At 41.1% G+C, this 20,662-nt stretch overlaps 1 protein-coding gene across 6 annotated transcripts in view; it reads left to right on the top strand.

Moving 5' to 3' along the window:
* Foxp1 (forkhead box P1) overlaps nucleotides 1-20,662 on the top strand; it is a 645,990-nt gene that overhangs the window by 392,922 nt on the left and 232,406 nt on the right. For all 6 annotated transcript variants that reach the window (XM_070018961.1, XM_070018960.1, XM_070018954.1 and 3 more), the window contains one exon: nucleotides 10,571-10,770. In XM_070018961.1, the coding sequence (XP_069875062.1) occupies nucleotides 10,582-10,770 (189 nt within the window). In that variant the 5' untranslated portion in view covers nucleotides 10,571-10,581. The remainder of the gene's footprint in view (nucleotides 1-10,570; nucleotides 10,771-20,662) is intronic.

The raw sequence follows: 20,662 nt of genomic DNA, 5'->3' as shown, positions 1-20,662 counted from the left end.
TCCAGATACATTCTCTGCCATGTAAATAGAGTCATTTTTAACTGGGAAGATACATATACTTAATATGTTTTCTAAAGTGCCAGTCCTTTTTCTCTTACTCTTAAAACCTACTTACTTCATGTGGAAGTGAGTTTATGATTTCTAAAGTAAAGCAAGTGTTTATTTGGCTTGGTGTTGGTGAGTGTCTGTGTGTGTGTGTGTGACTCTTGGCTCTTAGACAGTGGGGCTTCTGTAGATAAGACACACACACACACACACACACACACACACACACACACACACACACACACACACACACACACACACACACACACACACACACACACACACGCCTGTCATTGGTTCTGTTTTGCAAACAGCAGCAAAAACCCTACTTCCATTGTCTTTGTTTTTGGTTTTTGGTTCTTACATTATTACTTGTTGCTCGGGCTGACTGTGCTTGTGTTCTTAGATGAGGTTTGGCCTTCTAACTTGTGCTCCCGCTTTCAGAGCTACAAATGGCTAGAATAAGTGAGGCGGAGGGGTTTCTACCCTTCCGAGGCAAATGGTGGCTTTTATCTCCACGCAAGCTCATCTCTCTGGGAGAGCAACTTTCGAAGACCAAATATATAGGCATATATTGGAGTTTCTGAAGGATAAAATTAAATAATCATCTCTTTGACACCACCAAGAAATGCAGCAACAGAATTGTGACGGCTGCATTCACTGGTTGCTTAGATGCTATGAACGTACATTGTTCCCATGGCCATCAGAGCGGTCAGGAGCTGCAGGCCACACACGAGATAGGTGGAGTGTGTCATCAAACATGCCGTTCATTAATGGATATTATTACCAACCCAGGCTTGGGTACATTAAATTATATGAAATATGGAAATGAAAAAAAAACCCACAACCCCTCTGAACTGGTTTCTTTTGGTCAGTTTATTCCACTGGAATTTAGCTCTTTGAATGGTCAGATGATTCCATTTCAGGCCGGCTTTGTGAGTTGTCACACTTTAAAATCTATTTTGTTTGGTAAAAATGCTTTTTAATTAAGCCCCGTAGAGCACCTGGCCCTGTCATGTCTGACCTTCCTTGTGGCAGAGAAAACAAATAACTCTGGCTTGGCAAAGGCTCTTTGCTGTCTGTGGTCATATAAATATGGCTGGCTTAGTGCTAGGGGGTGGGCCTGTGTTATTCTTTGTAGGTCTCTTTCCTGATGGGTCCCATAGTTGGTCCATGTTACCTACTCTGACAGTACTTGACCTCTTGTCTACTGGGAGGAAAGAGTAGAATAAGATCAATGGGAGCCCCCCATCAAAAACTGTTAAGTTAGACACCTGCCATTTTTAGAGACTGGAAAGCTTGTCACTCATCCGGGTCTTATCAAGGTGGTAGTAGCTTGATTGAACGGACGTTTGTAGTGATTGTGTACCTCTTTTGCTACAAGGTATGAGAATCCAGGAAGCCTTTTTTTTTCCTGGGAAATATGAAGTCTTGTTTTCATACTAAAAGGCTGGTGGAGAAGGAAAACCCTTGCTTTTGTTAGGAAGATTATTTTATTACCACCCAGTTCAGCCAACTGTAGTCTACGTCATGAATTACAGGGGAAATTAAACATCCTGTTCTCTGCTTTTTTCCAGTCTGTTTGAATTGTCCTTGGGCATAATAAGTGTTCAGTACCTTGGCCTTGGATGAATTTTTCTTCGGGTGGTTTTCTTGAATTTTTCAATGACTGAGACAGTCTGACTTGTTTTTAAAACTTATCAGGATTTAATGGCTTAAGTTACTTTCTGAGTTTGAGAGCACAGTAATATTGAGTCTTGTTATTCATAAGAGTTATAGGAAACAGAGAATCTTAAAAGTTGGAATATCAACCTGGTAACAACACACAGCCCATGTGCATTCATCCAAAGGATTTTCTCCCCTCCCCTCCCATTCTCTCCCCTCTCCTCCCCTTCCCTTTCTTCTCTCTGCTCTTTGCTATTTAATTAGAATTAAGTCAAAGCCAGGCACTGTACTGGTGGCTCATGCCTGTAATCCTAGCTACTTAGTAGGCTGAGATCTAAGAATCCCAGTTCAAAGCCAGCCCAGGTAGAAGAGCCATGAGACTCATGTTACTAATAACACAGGGCCAGCCTCCAAATGAAATTCAAATTCGGAGTTATTGATTGGCATAGTGATTCCTGGATTAAAAATAGATCATGGAAATGTTTTCGTATTTTCTATGTGATCTCTAAGCAGACCAAAAATATAAAACTCAGGCACTTACTTGGGTTCCTCAGTATGATGCACACACACTTGTTTTCACAACTGTCTTTCTCCAAAGAGGTTCAGTATTTTTTTTTCTTTTGTGCTTACTTTTTATTTAATTCTTTCTCTCAGGCCATAAAGTGAAAGTATTTAAATTCATATTTTTTATTACTGTGGAAATACCGTACAGAGGGGTTACACTTACATGGGCAAGATAATGAGTACATATTTTATCAAGTATTGTTGCCTCCTCCTTTGTTTCCCCATACCATCCCTTCCCCTCTCCACTTCCCCACCCCCACACCCCCATACCTCCCCACCTCCCTACCCCCCACCCCGCCAAAGTTGTAAAGTTCGTTTTTCAACATAATGTCTTGTACATCTCATTGTTGTAATGGGTCCACATGTAACCTTTTCTCACAGTATTATCAGTATAATGTAGACATTGCTCAGATTCACATGAATTCATGTTTTAGTCCCCAAACTCTCAATCCATGAGTTTATAAATAGAAATGTATTTAAATTTATCCAAATTAAGAATTATTTTAACCAGGAGGTAGAGGCATGGCACAAATGGTAGAGAGCCCGCCTTGAGTGACAAAGCTTAGTGAGTTTGAGTCCAGAGATCACGTCAAAACAAAACCAACACACAAAAAAGTCCTAATTATGTGTCAAACTTCTGTTGTAGTTAACGAGCACCTGAAAGTGAAGTTTGTGAAAAAGGATCTGATTTCTTTTGCTGTTGAGCAAATAGAGATGGAAAGGTGGAAAAGGAACATATTTCATCTTAGAGCTTCTATTTCTGGGTTAAATGATGAGTACAAACTAGTTTCTATTTCCTTATTCCCCTTCCTTTGTACTATAAGGGCAAGAGAGCCACCATGTTATATTATTGAAACATCATCTTCCTAAGTGTGATTGGGGTCCCTTGGCCCAGATCTATGCATGGGAGCTGCATTCATCATGTCCCTGGCTATACCCTCTTCTTTCCTTCACAGAACCCCACATTTCCAGCATCTCAGAGGGCAGGATAGATAAGGTGTCCCTTTAGGAAACAAATCCTATGTTGTCTAGGAAAGCATCTCCCAAGACACGTTTGTTTCTCTTCCTCTTGGTCCATCTTCCTCTGAGACCTATAACAATATCAGTTTTGCCCTGATTTCTCATGTGACTAATAAATGATCACAGTTGTTTGGCTTTTTGTTTTTTAAACATACATTTGAGAGTTCCATCGCTTTTGAACTTTTCCTTTCAAAGTGCTCACAGAAATTCCCGATTCTTAAAAGATAGATCTAGACATCTACAGTGCACGACAAAGTTGATAATACATAAATCATTTCTAACAACAGGTAATATGCATAACTTATGGTGTTACAGTGCTATCTTTTTGATATTTATGATGGATAATGCTCAGTTTTTGCCCTCATATTACTGCTTTAAATTATACCACAAGAAAATTAATGAGAAAGTAGATTTATGGGTTTCATTTGTTTGTCAATTCGGAAATTAATTGGGTGTTAATTTTAGCCGTCCCTCATCATACCAGTACTTTAGTATGTGTGCATTACTTTGCATTCATTGTGGCTTACCTCCATTTACTGTGGGTCACTAGCTTTGCATACATTAAAATAGCCCTGCGGCTCATTCCCTTGATTACTTTTTGAACTGCCATGCATTAGAAAATTTAAGCCTTTCTGTTATAATTATGAAAATTTGGTACTAGAAGATAGTGCCTTCATAACAAATCAGCATCTCAACTTATTTTTTTGTTGTTGTTTGTTTATTGTTGTTGTTTTTGCACTTGGCTCTTGGGTGGGCCCTCCATGAATGGAACAGTGAAGCTGGTGGCTAGATGAAGGACGGTGTGTGAAGGGCTCATCCCTCGTTTGTGGGCCTGGTCTAAGAGCGAAAATAACCAGCTGTTGCAAGTGTTTGTCTGGTTTTGTTCAGCCTTGGGCTCCTTTGTCCAGGCTGCCCTGCTTGTAGATAGGGATAGGAGCTCGATGCAGTTTCCTCTCTCTGTCTCTCTCTCTCTGTCCTTACCTGCTTCTCTTCTATGATTCCCTGTCCTGCCTCTGCTCATTGTCAACTGCCCCCACAGCATCCTGCCTGGTAAGAGGTGACAGTGGTAACCAGGCACCTCTGTGGGACCTGTGCTGGTCCCATTCCCATAGCCCTCCGCTGAGCACTTCTGACTCGCTGGGGGTATTCTCTGTTGGGCTCCCTGTTTTGAATGAGAGTGACCCTCCTATGAAGGTGATGTAATATGCTAGGCTCCCCACTATGATTCTGAGAAAGGCAGGTAGAGAGTTCATGCAGCCATGTGTATAAACCCTGTGTGTTTGTGAGCTTTATGATCATACCCAAGACAGGTTGGTTCTTCTTTTGTCTTGAACAGGAATCATTTGTCTATTTTGATGGTCCTGGGGTTTGAACTCAGGCCTTGCTAGGCAGGCACTCTTCCTTTGAGCCAGGCCTCCAGCAGGATTTTAAATGGCTATATAACATGGAAAAAAAAAATTTTAAGTCACCTTCTTAAAAGTAAAGCTAGACAGATTGCTGCCCTTAATTTTTTTCAGTCTACAAGCTACATGAGGTTAACTGATGATGAAGAGCTATGCGCTCAATATTTCGAAATTTTTGAAATCCACAGTGTGTCCATTCTCTTCCTCCTTCCCTTCCCTACTCCTCCTCTTCCCTCTCTTAGCTCTCCAATGTTCCCCTCTCTTTTCCTTCCTCTCCCTTCTCTCTCACCTTTCTTTCCTTCTTTCCTTCTTTTCATCTTTGCCTCTCCAACACTGCATACTATTTTCCTACTTTCCTTACATAAACAATGAGAAAAAGGAATTTAACTTTTAGAGTTTTTTTTTTTGGTGGGGGGAGGAGGTGCTGTACAGTATTCTTACTAATTTTTGTAAAAGTAAATTTACTATTAACGTCTCTTTTCTCCATAAAGGTAGAAATGTATTTTTACAAAACTATGTGTAGTTTAATTTACACATCCTTTCATGAACACACCAAGTTCTTTAAGGGCATTTATTCTGCTTCATATAAATAATTGATCAGCCAAGTTAATTTACTTCTGCCTGACTTGGTCAACCTTAATTAACTGCCCTGGAATCAAGACTGAACTTTTTGTTAGCCTAAAATCTTTCACAAGCATGATAACAAGGGTTTTATTTTCCCCAAATTTTCAGCATCAACACTGTAACCAAGGAAATAATCATAATAATAAAGCACTGCTTTAATTTACTATAAATACATTGGCCTGGACATTATGAATTTTCCAGAATACTTCCAGAGAGCAGCTCTGTTGGCAGCAACAACAAATAAGCATGTGAAACTCAGTTCTCCTTTTCTTTAAGTCTCTCCAGCACGAAAATTGAGCCTTTGACATCAGAAGCTTTGTAAACCATTTGTAAGCCATCTCGGCTTCTTTATGCTTTTGGACATCCAAGTATTTGCATGGATGGCCTTTAAAGGCTGTGCTGAGCGGGTCCTGTGATGGAAGCCGACCTCACTCATAGGGAGCAGCCACGTGGGAAGTCTTGTTGGCGTGGTATGGCTGTGTCCTCCAATGCGAGACCTTCAAGCATGGAGAATGCTCTTAACAGTGTAGGGCTCTCAATTTGTCATGGAGCAAGGCAGTTCTTTGGTTATAGGAATCCCAGAGGGGAACACAAGTATGTAAACTGAGTTCCTGGAATCAACTTCTAAGAAAAGAGGGCACAGGGCTCCATGGAGAAGACAGATAGTTGCTATTGGACATTTTTTTGCTCTCCATCGTCTCTGGTATCTAATTCAATAGAAGAAGGCAGAGAGGGTTGTCTCCTAAAGAGTTCCAATGTATTCTCATGCTTTTGTCTACATGCTATCCCCATGGCTGGCTTGTCTGGAATTCACGTAGTTTTGTTAGCTGATTTACTCTCCACGTAGCTAAGGATGTGGTGAATAGACAACCTTGGTTATTTATTAAGGGACCCGATTCATGTCTGAAGTACAGAGTGGTTATATGACTCCATCTTTCTGGTCATGGGTTGAGCACTAGTTTCTTGTCTGTAACATGGTTGGCCAGATCTCCTTCTGGAGGCTCCTTTAAGAAGGTTGAGAAATTCAGCGGAGCACTTTACATAGAAACATACAAGTTTTTGAAATGGCTGGGGACATTTGATAGATGTATTACTAGACCCAGACACAGAAGAGTTCTTAGAAATGCTCGCTCCTGATTTTTGTTTTTAACATGCTTTTCTTTTCTTTTTTTTCTTTCTCCACAAAGCTGTGTTCTCCTCATTGGTGCAGGAGATCATGGGAAATTAAAAAAAAATCTTCCAACCTCCCTAACACGGTTACCACTTGACTAATTAAGGACATCCTTAGACCAAAATAATCCTTTATGCAATTTTGGTCCCAAAGTCTGCACTCTCACAAAACAGATTCGTAAGCCAAGCTTCTTGGCTCCATGCCTGCACAGCGTGTACCAGGGATTTGGCAGTCCTCTTCAGAGCTGCATGGGAGAAGCCAGAGTCTTGTCATCCAGCTGTGGGGTGGAGCCTTTATACCCATGGGACAGTGGCAAACCAGGGACACGAAAGAGAGCCTTCTCTGCTGCCAGGTGTAAGAACCTGGGATCCTATTAGGGAACAGTTCTGTTTCATTTGAGACAGATTCAGGGCCGGCTGGCTTCCAGTCCAGGAGTAGGCATGGAGGGCCCAGTCACTCGTATGGGTGGGCTTTCCAAAAGGTGAAAATGAAAGCATCTGGTGGATTAGTGTGCCCGAGACAAGGCAAGTAACAAAATTCTAAGACAACTCTTGTCTCCTTTAAGGGTCTACACATTATACAAATGGACGAGTTTTGTGGAAGAGGACCTGAAACATGGCGGGGGGGGGCATGCCTAGGATTCTTTCAGAGATGAGTGGCTACATCTCCTGTTGCCTGTCTTCTATCTTAGTGGAATGTTTGAGATGTTGTTTTATTTTGTTTGGTGGTACTGGGGTTTGAACTTAGAACCTGGAACTTGCTAGGGAGGTATTTTGTGAATTGAGCCAGACCAGCACCCTTTTGGCTTATATTATTCTCTCTCTCTCTCTCTCTCTCTCTCTCTCTCTCTCTCTCTCTCTCTCTCTCTCTCTCTCTCTCTCTTTCTCTCTCTCTCTCTCTCTCTCTTTCTTTCTTTCTTTCTTTCTCTTTTGTCCTTTTCTCCCATTCTCTCTTGTTTTTTCTCTCTCTTTCTCTCTTTTTCTTTCTTTTTTTTTCTCTGCCAGTACTGAGACTTGAATTCAGGGCCAAGGTTGTCTCTTAGTTTGTTCACTCAAGACTGATATTCTACCACTTAAGCCACAGTGCCATTTTAGCTTTTCTTTCTTTCTTTTTACTTTTTTGGTAGTTTATGAGAGATAAGAATCTCATGGACTTTCGTGCCCGAGACGTTTTTTAACTTTGATCCTCAGACCTAAGCCTCCTGAGTACCTAGGAATGCAGACTTGGCATATTATTTTCTAGTAAGATCTTACTTTTTGCCCTGGTCAGTATGGACCATGATCTTATTTACATTTACCAGAAAGTTAGCACCTGATAGGCACTTATCACTGCCCCAACTATTGGTTGAGATGAGTGTCTTAGAAACTTTTTTTCCCCAGATTGACTTTGAATAATGATCCTTCCAATCTCAGGCTCCCAAATAGCTGGAATTGCAGGTGTGAGACTCTGCTCCCAGCTTTGGGTATTGTCTGTCTGTCTGTCTGTCTGTCTGTCTGTCTGTCTGTCTGTCTGTCTCTCTCTCTCTCTCTCTCTCACTCGTTCACTCTCTTTCCTGATAGATTCCTTTCTCTGTGGCAGAAAATATAGGAATGCAGTTTTTAAAGCCTGTATTTATTAGGAAGTCTGATGTGTAGAGACAAGAGTGAATCAGCTGTTGTTTTTGAGTTTGTTTCCCACCTGTTAACAAAAATGCCATTCTTAATCCACTTCAGAAGTGGATAAAAAACACACACACAAAAATGTGTCTTTACATTTGGAGAAGTCTGTATTTATGTTGCCTCATATTATGCACTGACAGGAAAGGCTGTGTTTTGTGTTTTGTTTTGTTTTGTTTTCTCCCCTTTCCGTTGGAGTTTTGTGCAAGCCTTTAGCAAACAGACCTTTTGTTTTCTCTTGCATGTACTGGTATTTGAACTCAAGATCTGTCCTTGCTAGGTAAGAGAGCCACACACTTTGCCCTTTTTACTTTATTCACTTTTGAGACTGGGCCTTGTGTTTTTACCTGGCCTGATGGGAACAGTGTGACCTTCCCATCTGCACTAACAAGCTGAGATGTTGAGTATTTATTGCCACATCTAATTTTTTATTTATTTATTTATTTATTTTTGTCGGTCATGGGCCTTGAACTCTGGGCCTGGGCATGCTGTCCCTGAGCTCTTCAGCTCAAGGTGAGCACTCTACCACTTGAGCCTCAGCACAACTTCCAGTTTTCTGGTAGCTTATTGGAGATAAGATTCTCATGGACTTTCGGCCTGAGGTTGCTTTGAACCACAATCCTCAGATCTCAGCCTCTTGAGTAGCTAGGATGCCACTGGCACCCCACTGCCACACCTAACTTTTTATTGGTTGAGATGAAGATCTTTGCTTTGGCTGGCCTGAACCCAAATCCTCCCTATGTTAGCCTCCCACGATGCTATGATTACAGGTATCAACCACTGTTCCTGATATTAAGCCAATTTGTAACAGAAGGAAAGCTCCTCTAAAGGTGCTAGAAGTGTCTTAAGTTTCTCGGTTGGTCCCTAGTCCATGTAGGGGAGCTATAGGACAAAATGTGTAGCACATTCCTATATGCCTTGCTGTGATTGGAACGAAGTCATCTGGTAAGTTTCTTGTCCTTTTCTCTAAGATTTGTGTTTCAAATTGAAGTCTTGGTTATTCAGACCTTTCTCGACTTTGATGTTTGAACTGTCCGCTTCCTTTAGTGGCTCTTGCTTTTCCGTTCTGAGTCTGAGTCTGTGAACTTGGTCGGTGACCCAGCCTTTTCCATTGTTTTGCTCTCTCTGCACGTCACCCTTAAGAAAACACACTGGTTTGAGAGTTTGACATCAGAGCGGACTGGCTCAAGCCCTGACTCCCACTATGCCAGCTATGACATGTAGTGGACAAATTCACCTCATTCTCTGGGCTCAGGTTTCTCATCTGCAGATTGGGGGCAGGTCTGTGATCTGGCGTGATCCATACTCGGTAACACTTATTGGCAAACATCTGTCTTTTTTCATACCTGGGTATCTTCATTGAGCCAAGCACTAAGTTGGCTCCCTGGGTAATTATTCAGAAAGTAATAATAAGTAACAATACCAAGTATGGTAGTACTCTCCCGTAACCCCAGTCCTGGGAAGGCTGAGGTAATAAGGTGGCAAGTTCAAAACTAGCATAAATAAGCATTCACCCTCTTGATCCACATCCCCATCCCAACATTGCATACTTTAAAATTCAGACCTTCTCTTGGGTTTTCCTAGGAGAGATTTTTTTCGAATTAAATATAATAATACCAACCCATAACTTTTTCTCCTTAGACCACGTGAGAGATAACTCATCTACCAGGAGAAGAATCTGACTCTGACTGGTTTACTTGTAAAATAAAGATCAAAGTCTGATTGGTATAGCGTCAGAAAAATGAAGATTTTACCACTTCTCATGTCCCAAAAGTGGCCTGACGTGTTTCTGTACCTCAGTTTGAATCCTTCAAATGCTATGGTATTGGACTATGAGATTTTCCAGGCTCTAGTACATCAGGAGCCTCCCGGCCTCCGTAATACCTGTCATCACCTGATGGACAGAAGTTGAAGAATATTTCTTCTCTGAGCCTGGCATCACCACGAAGCACCTGGACACATTAAAAGTTAATGTTATACCTAACAGTTTCCTGAGGAGGGCTTTCTGGTTTTTGAGCCACCTATCTACATAGATACCAGAGAAATGTCATCCTAAATTCTAGGCTTTACTTGAATGTGTTCCTTCTCTACTCAGGGAAAATGATAACATATTTACGACCACACTGAAACCTGCATTAGGCTGGACAGTTCCATATTCCTGCACTAAGGGAAAGGTACCAGGACATGAAAGAAATGGAGTGAAAGAAAAAGACAACTGTGTAGAGAGTTTGGCAGCATTTAAAGCAGAGACCCCTTTTCCTATGTACAACAACTGTTTTAACAGCTGCATTTCTCTCTCTCTCTCTCTCTCTCTCTCTCTCTCTCTCTCTCTCTCTTTCTCTCTCTCTCTCTTTCTCTCTCTCTCTCTCCCCTCCCCCCTTCCCTCTTCTTCCCTTCACCCTTCCTGAAAACCCTTCTATCAGGTTTTTGAGTCATGATGCAAGAATCTGGGACTGAAACTAAAAGTAATGGGTCAGCCATCCAGAATGGATCCAGCGGCAGCAATCACTTGCTAGAGTGCAGTGCCCTCCGCGAGGGCCGTGCCAACGGGGAAGCTCCAGCTGTAGATCTGGGGGCAGCCGACCTCACCCACGTGCAGCAGCAGCAGCAGCAGCAGCAGCAGGTACAACTCTGGGAGGTATGGGTAGTCAGTGTGAATTTTACCAGGTGATTTTTTTTTTTGAACTCAGCCATTGTCCGTGTTTTGTGCATCCCTGTCTGAAGTAAGCAAGATCTTCTTATCCACCTGTTCTACAGGGTTCTTGGGTGGCTGGCTTCAGAGACTTAAGTTTCAGACCGCAGGGAGCTAGAAGACTTGGTAATTCCCTTTAAGGTGCAATTGTGGAGACTGGAGGCCAGGGAGACCTTGGTTCTCTTCCTGTAGGACCCAGTGTGTTACCTAACTTTGAACAAAGTTCCTCTTTGGAGAAGTAGTTCCTAATGCTTTAGCTTAAATACTCAAGAAGTTCACAAAGTATGGGTATACAGCGCATGCATACATGCGCGTGCGCGTGCGCGCGCACACACACACACACACACACACACACACAGAAGTAAAGGAAAATCAGAGATGAGGGATCAAAAAGAGACATAAGGGCTGCAAGAGAAAAAAAGATTTGGTGAATAGGACAGGGGAAGCACAAATATAATCATTATTGCTATGTTGTTTAAATAAGTAGTATGTTTATAACAGATATCCCCTTGGAGAAATTATATGCTCGTACTTCAGAACTCAGGGATGTGGGGTACACAGGTGAATCTTATGGGTGTTTTAGCTTTTCCCTTATTTCTGCCTCTTGTGATTCCTGACTCCTGACTCCTGTGACACTTTTCCTGCTATGTAAGATGTAGGTATACGTGTAGACATCTACTACATGTTTTCCGAATGGCAAAAGTGACTCAAGACATTGTGTAAACAAGACATGCTGTAAACAGCATGGCCTCGCAGCCTGGCTTCACTTCCTAACCCCTGTTGCAATGAGAAGTATTAACTTTCTTAGTGATAATGGAGAATGGCTGTTGAATTTTGTGCTCAATTCGTAGTTATGGAAAAATAAAACTAAAAATGACCTTCTTCAGGCCTTTCTGAAAGAAGCAGAGATTGTTGGAGGATAGAATGAGAGAAAGGCAAACCTCTTAAACTACCTTCTAGGACTCCCTTGAGCTTTTTTTTTTTTTTTTTTTGCCATTCCTGGGTCTTGAACTCAGGGTCTGGGCACTGTCCAGGAGCTTCTTTTGCTCAAGGCTTGTGCTCTACCACTTGAGCCACAGAGCAACTTCTGCCTTTTTCTGTTTATGTGGTACTGAGAATGGAACCCAGGGCTTCATGCGTGCTAAGAAGCACTCTTCCACTAAGGCACATTCCCGGCCCTCCCTTGGGCATTTGACAGCTTCTATAGACTCAGTTGGGGAAAGATACAGGAAAGAGGAGAAACTGGCAGACCAGCCAGAGCTTACTTCAGAGGGCATGGTGGATGTGATTTTGTCTCTCATTGCTGCCTTTGTGCCTGCACCCCAGGCAGTCTGTGATCTAGAGTTTATGATGATAGTTGTGTATTCCATTTTCTACTTTTAAGCTAGTATCAGTGGTCAAATTTTAATCCATAAGATTTTTAGTGAATCCCAACCATAAATAGTAGAAGGCGATATGCGCTACCATACATTTATATGATATTCTTAGCTATTTATGGTTGTATAAATGTTGGTATTTTTAGAGTACCGCTTTCTATGCCATACATGACAGAGGTCAAGATCAAATATGGACCAGTTGAAGTGCTCTTATTGACTTTTATAACTCCCAAATAATTAATATTTAGAGTACATTAATTAAATAGATGGGTGTTTAATATCTTTTGAATTTTACTCAAAGAACTGACTGACATTCAGGATATCAAAGTGGTTATCCAGAAAGCTTTATGTATACAGTATATCACACATACACGAAATTGACAGTTGAGTACCAATGGCTCATACATATAATCTTAGCCATTCAGGTAGTTAAGATCTGAGTATTATGGTTAAGCCAGCGTGGGTGAAAATATCTGGGTTACTTATCTCCAATTAACTACCAAGAAAGCCAGAAGTGTTATCTGTGACTCAAGTGGTAGACCACTAGCCTTGAGCAAAATAGCTCAGAGACAGTCCCCAGATCCTGAGTTCAAGCCCCAGGACTGGCCAAAAAATAAACAAAGAAATAGCAAATTGGCCTCACAGAAAATCTATGGAAGCACATTAAGGTCATTCCTTAAAAAGAACCAGTAGCTGCTAGACACTGGTGGCTCACACCTGTAATCCTAGCTACTCAGGAGGCTTCCAGGCACTAGTGGCTCACACCTGTAATCCTAGCTACTCAGGAGGCTGAGACCTAAGGATTGCGCTTCTAAGCCTGGTCAAGAAAGTTTGTGAGATTCTCATCTCCAATAAATTACACACAAAAATCCAGATGGCTCACTCCAGGACAGTTCCAAGCCCTGCGTTTAATCCCCAAAATCTACAAAAGAAAAAAAAAATCAGTAGCAAAATTAGTTATCTCTATCTTTTTTTTTTTTAAACCTTGGCTGGGAGAACTCTTGAAAATTTGTTGTTATGGGTTCTTGATAAAAAGATCAAGAAACCCGCTTTGATTGTACTTGGAGGCTTAAAAAATTGTAGATTTTTTTTTAAATTTGCCATTGATATGTTTTGGGGAGGAAGAAAGCAGTGGGGGCTATTATTTGTGGCTAAACTCCTGGTTTCTGTAGTTGTCAGCTTCCTTAGGTCTGTTCAAATAAATTATCAATAGCTCTTTTTCTTGTAACTAACCAGGCTCTTCCCAAGTTGTTAGGAAAAAGTAATCATCGGTAAATGAAATAAGAAAAAATACAGAAATGAAAATGGTTGGTGGAACTGACGTCTTCAACTGCTTTTTCCAGATCCAAAACTGCAGCAATTAAGACACTTGGGAGAAACACCAGTGTCAGACTGGTCTTTGGTTGTTTTCGTCATTTTTATGCTACAGGTTTTTACTTGAAGTGAGAATACCAGCAGTGGGAAAATCGCAGCCATGCTGAATTCATTACTGCGGTAGTCACACAAAACCACGGATAAAATTTCAATAACTGCAGGCCACAGTTGAGTAAACAGTTGCACTGAAATTTAATTCCTGTTGACTTTTCCCCCATTCCTCGCCAGGGGCACATTCTGGTTCCATAGTACAAAGACAACAGGGGTTACAGCTTTGATGAATGTAGGACAGTGGAAGAGAATTAGAACTGTAAAATATGCTAGAAAGTCCACGGAACACAAAGATCTGACTGAAAAAGGACTTGGTCTCAAACACGAGTTAATTATGCTGTGAGCTAAACTCTATGTTATAGGATTTCCCAGTTACGCCAGCACCCTGGGTGTTAAAAACAAATAAATGCAAACCTTTCTAACATGTGCTTCCTTTTAACCAACACACCAATTCGTCCACAAAGACTCACCGTAGTGTGGTGACTTACACACTTACACAAGTTTGGTGTCTAGGTTTATCAAGTTGGGTCCAAACCAGAATTTGTGTTTAACCAATTATCTAGTTGACAACCTAGAAAAATGGGTGGAATTGGGATTTTTCTGCCTTCTCTGAAAACCGAAACCAAAAACTAAAGTAAAATAAAGACAAAAATTCAAAATATCTGATAACCTTGGGCCGCTGGCCTCACAAGGGCAGCAGTGGTTGGGAGATGAATGACTGCTCAAGACAGGGAGCCAGCAGCCCTGTGGGTCACCGCAGGCCCCCCCCCTCCCCCCAGAGAGCGTCTCTGTTCTCTATTCTAGGTAGTAGCGCTGGTGACTCTGGCCTGGCAGATGCAATCATCGCTCAGAAGCCATTATCCAAGGAGATATGCTGTCATTAGCTGGAAGGAGTCACCAAGACACTATGAGCAACCAATAAATACACTGCAAGTTGTCTTCTTTCTTCAAAATGAAATATCTTATTTCTGTAAAGTTTCACCTGGGTTCATATCTGGCCCACAGGACTATTATAACAATCGCTCTCTAATCATGTAACATTGGTAGAGACTGAACATTTTCTTGTAGCCCCAATATGACAACTGCTTTTTATTTCCTATGATGCCTGCCCTATTTTTAAGTCCGTAGAAGTTCTCTTTTGGAGCTCCACTACTCCATCATAAAACTCAGCCACAAATACTATTACTATTTACTAAAGTTCTTCCTCCCTCTGCCCCTTAAAGAAAAGATTTTAAAATGTCCAGAGCATTTTCACAAAACTGTGAGGATTAATGCAGTTTTCAAAAGTCTTGTAATTTAGAAAAGCAGCATTTTATTTCCATATTGCTGCAATGAGATCCTTTTCAGATAAGCATATTACATAGAGCATAATGTTTAGAAGTTTCTCCATATACAGCATATGCTGTCAGGTCAATTAACAGAATGCATTCTAGAAAATGTTTATTCAATAAAAATGAATAGCTGTTAAATAAAACAGCTATTTCTCAACAACATTCCATTTAATGATGGGAATTTTTTTTGGCTTTTTAAAATTTTTTTTTCTACCACCTGGCAGTTTTATTGTCTGTAAAGTCAGGCTAGGGAGCGCTTTGGCTGCTGTGGTTTTGAGGTATGGCTGTAGTTTATATGAGGAGAGCAGTTTAGAAGGATGTACAAGGAAAAAAAATCTTTTTCCAAGATAAACTGTATTTGGAATTTGGATACTTGTGACTTAAAAATTATGAATAAGTGAGGTGTTTAGTTCACAGAGATCCTTTGACAATCAGTTCTATGTGTTGGACTTTTGGGTCCGTTAAGAGAGAATGCATGTTTCAAGTTAACTCTATAAACAAGAGGCAGACATGTTAAATGCCTAGCAAGGAGGCAGAGAGGTAAAGGGTGGGAGACTTGCTTAAAAAAAAAAAAAAAAGCAACAGTAGCAAAAGGAGGATCCATTGGATTGGGTTTTGCCAATGAGCTAAGATAGGAGGTAAGATATTAATCATGACACAGGATCCTAGAAACTCAGAAAAAAAATAAGTTAGTGTCCTTCATACTCAAGAAAAGAATACATCCAAAAGGTATGGAGAATGAGCGGAAACTGTGAGAATCATCAGTTCCATCCAGCAGAATTACGGTTGGTCCTCTGTGTTCATAGATTCTGCATGTGCATGTTCAACTCTGTGTGGATGTAAAGTTTGGGCTCAAAAAATTCAGAAGCCATTGGCCATGGAGAGTTGCTGACATTTCTGTACTGAGAATGTACAGACTGTCTTCTCTTGTTTTATTCTTGAAATAATAGGATGTAGTACCTCTTTACATAGCATTTACATACACTATGTTAGTCATTTGAAGTAGTCTAGAAATTAAGTAGATAGGAGAGTGTATAATAGATTCTGGTTAAAAGCTTTGCCACATATGATCAGAAACTTGAGCATACATGGGTTTGGATATATGCAAAGGGGTCCTGGCTCCAGACTCCCAGAGATGACAGGAAATGGACCAAAGATTCAGCTTCATAAGGAGAAGTCAGAGGTTGTGTTTTGTTTTCGCTGAAATAAATACACTCAAAAATAAAATGTGTCCTCTATACTTCCAAAATGGCAGCCTGGACCCTTCATTCATTTTTGTTAGTGGAATTACTGGTGCGCATTGAGTGTAAGAGCTAAGTTTGCTGTCTGCAAACTTTATGAAGAAAGCTGTCAGGGAAAGGACCAGCAGTAGCTCCTTTTGTGTGAAAAGTGCCATCTCTTTCCTTCTCATTCCTATCTAGCTTACATTAAACCATATTATAACCCAAGGGGTCATCTGTGCCCTTACTGGTCACCTTGCAGCTTGGTGCAGGTGACATGGCCAACCAGGTGATTTGCTGCAGCCTGGTAGGTGCCAGGGTTGGGGAGCGATGCCAGTATAACTTACCATTCCTCTAATTTTTCTTTTGGATAAAAGATCCCTTAAGAGCTTTATTCAACTGTTGTTCTAAAGCGGCCTTTTTCCCTATAACTACCAGGGACAAACTGTCTGAAAAGAAGTTCTCTTTTAATGTTGTTTGATCAGCAGTTCCATCCTTCTTAGAAGGGAAGTTTCCCAAAAGGGGCTGTAGAAGAAATAGGTATTGTTAGTATTTATCTAGTGTCCTCTGAGACATTAGAACAGGGACTTGTACCTATCTCGGAGGGTAGGAGAAACACGGCTGTCATTTTATTTTTTTTTAATTTAATTTTATTTTATTTGTGAACATATTGTACAGAGGGGTTACAATTACATGGGCAGGATAATGCGTACATTTCTTACCAAGCATTGCAGCCTCCTCCTTTGGTTTACCCTTCACATCCCTTCCCAGCCTCCCCCCTCCCCACGGCTGTCATTTTAAAGGAATTGCTACGCCCATTGAAAGCATGGCACAGTTCAAATTTTATGGAAAACATTGCTGCCCAAAAATATTGGGCAAGAATCAGAGGCCCCAAAGTGTTAGTGATAACCATACAAACAAATTGAAATAAAGCAGCGGCCAGCAATTCAGATCATGCTGAAAAATAGCATAGCCACAATAATAACAAACCCCAACTTTTGCTTAATTCCTTTTGTGGCTATTTCTGGCCAAAGCATATTTCCACCCTGAATGTTAAATTTAGTTCTCTACTCTGTTAGTTTAGACCTGCCTTCTATCAAAATACCGTTGTCAAAGATTTGTGTCTCTGGCGATGTGAGAGTCTGGTATCAAATCCTTTCAAGTTTTGATTACTAAACAGTTGTGTGTCATTAATCTCTCCTTGAAAATTAAAATGGCATGGGGAAATGAAAAAGAAAAAGAAAAGACAATACACAAAGAAGACATGACAACCCAAACCCAGACGCCTGAAGTGTCCCCTCTTGACTCCATGAGAAAGCTTTGCTAACTTTGAGAAAGGTAATTTTAAGCATGACCTGTGAGGTAATTAAAATAATCACGAAATCCCTCCCTATCTCTTGTCTACTCAAAAAAAAAAATCTCTTTTTGAATTTTGAAGAGATTTGACCTTAATGGTAATTTGTTGACAGATCAGCTTCAGTGATTATGAAGAGTTTGTTTGGTGGAACTGGCAGGCTTCTATCTGTTCTGAGAAGGCAGAGACACCACTTTGCTGTTCTGCAACTGCTTGGTTTATTGACAACCAGAGCTGAGCAGGCAGAATTGAATGTTTGTATAATGTAAACCTATAGCTTGCCTGATGGAGTCTAGTGTACTTTTAGGTAGTGTCTAGATTACTTGATTAAAAAAGGGTTACCAGGTGACTGTCTTAATGACAAGAAGAACAGCAATATAAATGTAAGGGGTCCCTGAAGCCACCAGAAAGAAGTTGATGTAGAGAATTGAAAATTCCCTGTTAGAAATTCTCTTCCCATCATCCTTTTGTCTTAGAACTCAAGTCCATGGTAATTGTGAAATGTCACTTGGAACATTCCAGAGACCCTTTGCTAAACACTCTTAGATTTGGTTCATAGAAATAGAACCATTCTCCCCCACCTTCCACCCATGAGAAAAATGTGGAGAAGGGAATTTCCCATGTTGACCTTCTTGCAGCTTTTTTCCAAGTGAGCAGATAAATGGACTCCACTGTGTAATCTCAAAATCCAGATTGTTCTCAAATCCAAAACTTTATTGGTACCCTGACATGACAGTCAAAAAGTTGTAGTTTGGACCCGATGCCCATGGCTTATGTCTGTAATCCTACCTACTTGAGAGGCAGAGATTGGGAGGATCATGGTTTGTGATCTACCTAGACAGAAGAGTTCTTGAGATCTCCTCTCAACAGAAAAAGCTGGGCAAGGTGTTATGTACCTCTCATGATACCTACAGAAGGGCTATAAATAGGAGTATGGAGGTCCAGACTGGTCCAGACAAAAATTAGGAGTATATCTCAAACATAATCAGAGCTTATACAAAAGACTTGAACTCATGGCTCAAGTGGTAGAGTACCTGCCTAGCAAGTACAAGTGTGTGTGTGTGTGGGGTGAACACAAAACGTTTTCAAGACCTATTAGCAAAAACGAAAAAAGAAAGAAAAATTATTTGAGGCCATTTTGGATTAGTGATACTCAGCCAATAAAGGTCTGTGCAGATAGTCCAACACCTGAAACACTTCTGGCCTGAAGCATGTCTTAGCTTTGGCCTTATGGAATTCATTTGTTTGTGGAGACTTTGTGTGTATCCCTGTGTGAAGGGAAATGTGGGGCTCAAACTGTTGTGTGCCATGCTGATGAAGTTGGGGAGAATGTCTCAATCAGCCAGAGCTTGAAGAGAAGCTGTGGCTGCCAGGAGAAGCTGGTTAGAAGGCTTGTGGTGTATCTAGGCTGGCAGACTAAGTAAGGTAAAGCGCAGGCTAAGGGAGGTAGAATGCTGGATAATGAGAAGGCCAGACATCATCAGCCTGTGGGGGAAGGAATCCCTGAGAGATTCTTAGCCTTGACAAGGCTGTTGCATTTGATCCGGCATTTACTAATGGACCACTAACCTTGGCCTCATGTAATTGAGGGCATCCTGTTGTGGACCTCTCCCCTATTCCCCCCTTGATCCTTAGGACTTCTCCTGCATGTGAATCCCTTAGTCAACTGTAAGTCCCACCAGAGCAGAGATGTCTTTGTCACTCCCTAAAACTCCCAGCCCACAGCAGAGTAGCTGACTTCCAGCCCTTCTTCCACAGACTGTGTGTGTGAATGAATGGAATAGGGAAAGGAAGGAAGGCTGGATCAAAGAAGATCATTGAAGGAAATGTTGAACACCAGTGGGCGCATTGGAATTATGATGTAAGGAATGATGTAGGGTATGAGCTGATAATTGGCAGTTCAGCGTTTCCTCCTACCCCAAAGGGCTGGCCAAGAGATGATACCGTAAAAAAAGAGAGAGTGTGCTTTCCTTTCTATCCTGTTAGAGGTCATGATATGAACAAGAAAATGTAAGCATAGTTAGTTTTAAAAACAACAACAACAAAATGAAACAGAACAACAACAAAACCCAGTTGACTGAATGGAGGAAACTCTCCTCTTGGGAGGATTTTTTTGTTCATGTTTTTATTTTTGTAATAGGATACCCTCTGGCGTACCCCTATCATGATTTTGGAAGGCAGAGGCCTGGGCTACCTAGGGAGAACCTGTCTCCTCATGGAAAAAAAAAAAGTTAAACCAAAAAATAAAAGGTACCTTCTTCAGTGGCTAAAAGCCACCATTTCAATTGTATATGTTACTTTGAATTAAAATGATCAAGTACTTTCTGTTTAGCCTGGGCCAGTTTCTAATGAGTAATCTTCTCAAAGTCACAAGGGAAGGGCTGATAAACTGTGGCTGTCCTATTGATCCTGGAATGAGCTTATCTTTTCTTTGAACAAAAGGAAAAGGAGTCAGATCTTTGATAAAAGTCTTTGCTTCAGTCGACACAAGCTTCTTACAATGAATTTGTTTTAAAGTTGGCAAGGGGAGTACTTGTTGTGTTTCTCTTGTTGGAAAAAATACAATGTGTAATTATTAAACAGCTGGTACTATTGGCAGACTCATGTAGAAGATAGGGATCCCACTGCCCCCAGAAGACTCTCCTTTGTGTGCGCAATGAAGTTGAGCCCTTCCTAGGAGAGGGAGGATGGAGCTGAGCTCTTTCCTTCTCTACTATTTCTAAGTGGATATTTTCTAGTATCTTCTGCATAGATGACCAGCTGTGCAAGGCATGGTTTTAGTTTTTCTGTTGTTGTTGTTTTCTAGTTTTTCATAAACCAATCTTCTGGTACTGGCAATTTGAATTCAGGGCCTCACACTCTTGTTTGGCGTTTGTACTCACTGCTGGTGCTCTACCACTTGAGCCACACCTCCATTTCTGGCTGTTTTGTGGTTCATTGAAGAGAAGAGTCACTTGTAGTTTGACTGCCAGAGCTGGCTTCAATTGAAAGCCTCAGACTTCGGCCTCTTGAGTGGCTAGGATTATAGCTGTGGCCCATATCACCTGGCCTGTGACCCTGTGGTAACTGTGTTATATCCATAGTTAGATGAGGCCTTTGTGATTCTCTCCCCACCTC

Source organism: Dipodomys merriami, unplaced genomic scaffold (assembly GCF_024711535.1).
Source record: "Dipodomys merriami isolate MVZ:Mamm:240054 unplaced genomic scaffold, mDipMer1.0.p SCAF_13, whole genome shotgun sequence".
NCBI lineage: Eukaryota > Metazoa > Chordata > Mammalia > Rodentia > Heteromyidae > Dipodomys > Dipodomys merriami.
The sequence above is the reverse complement of the archived record's forward strand: the minus strand, read 5'-3'. Positions and strand labels throughout refer to the sequence as shown.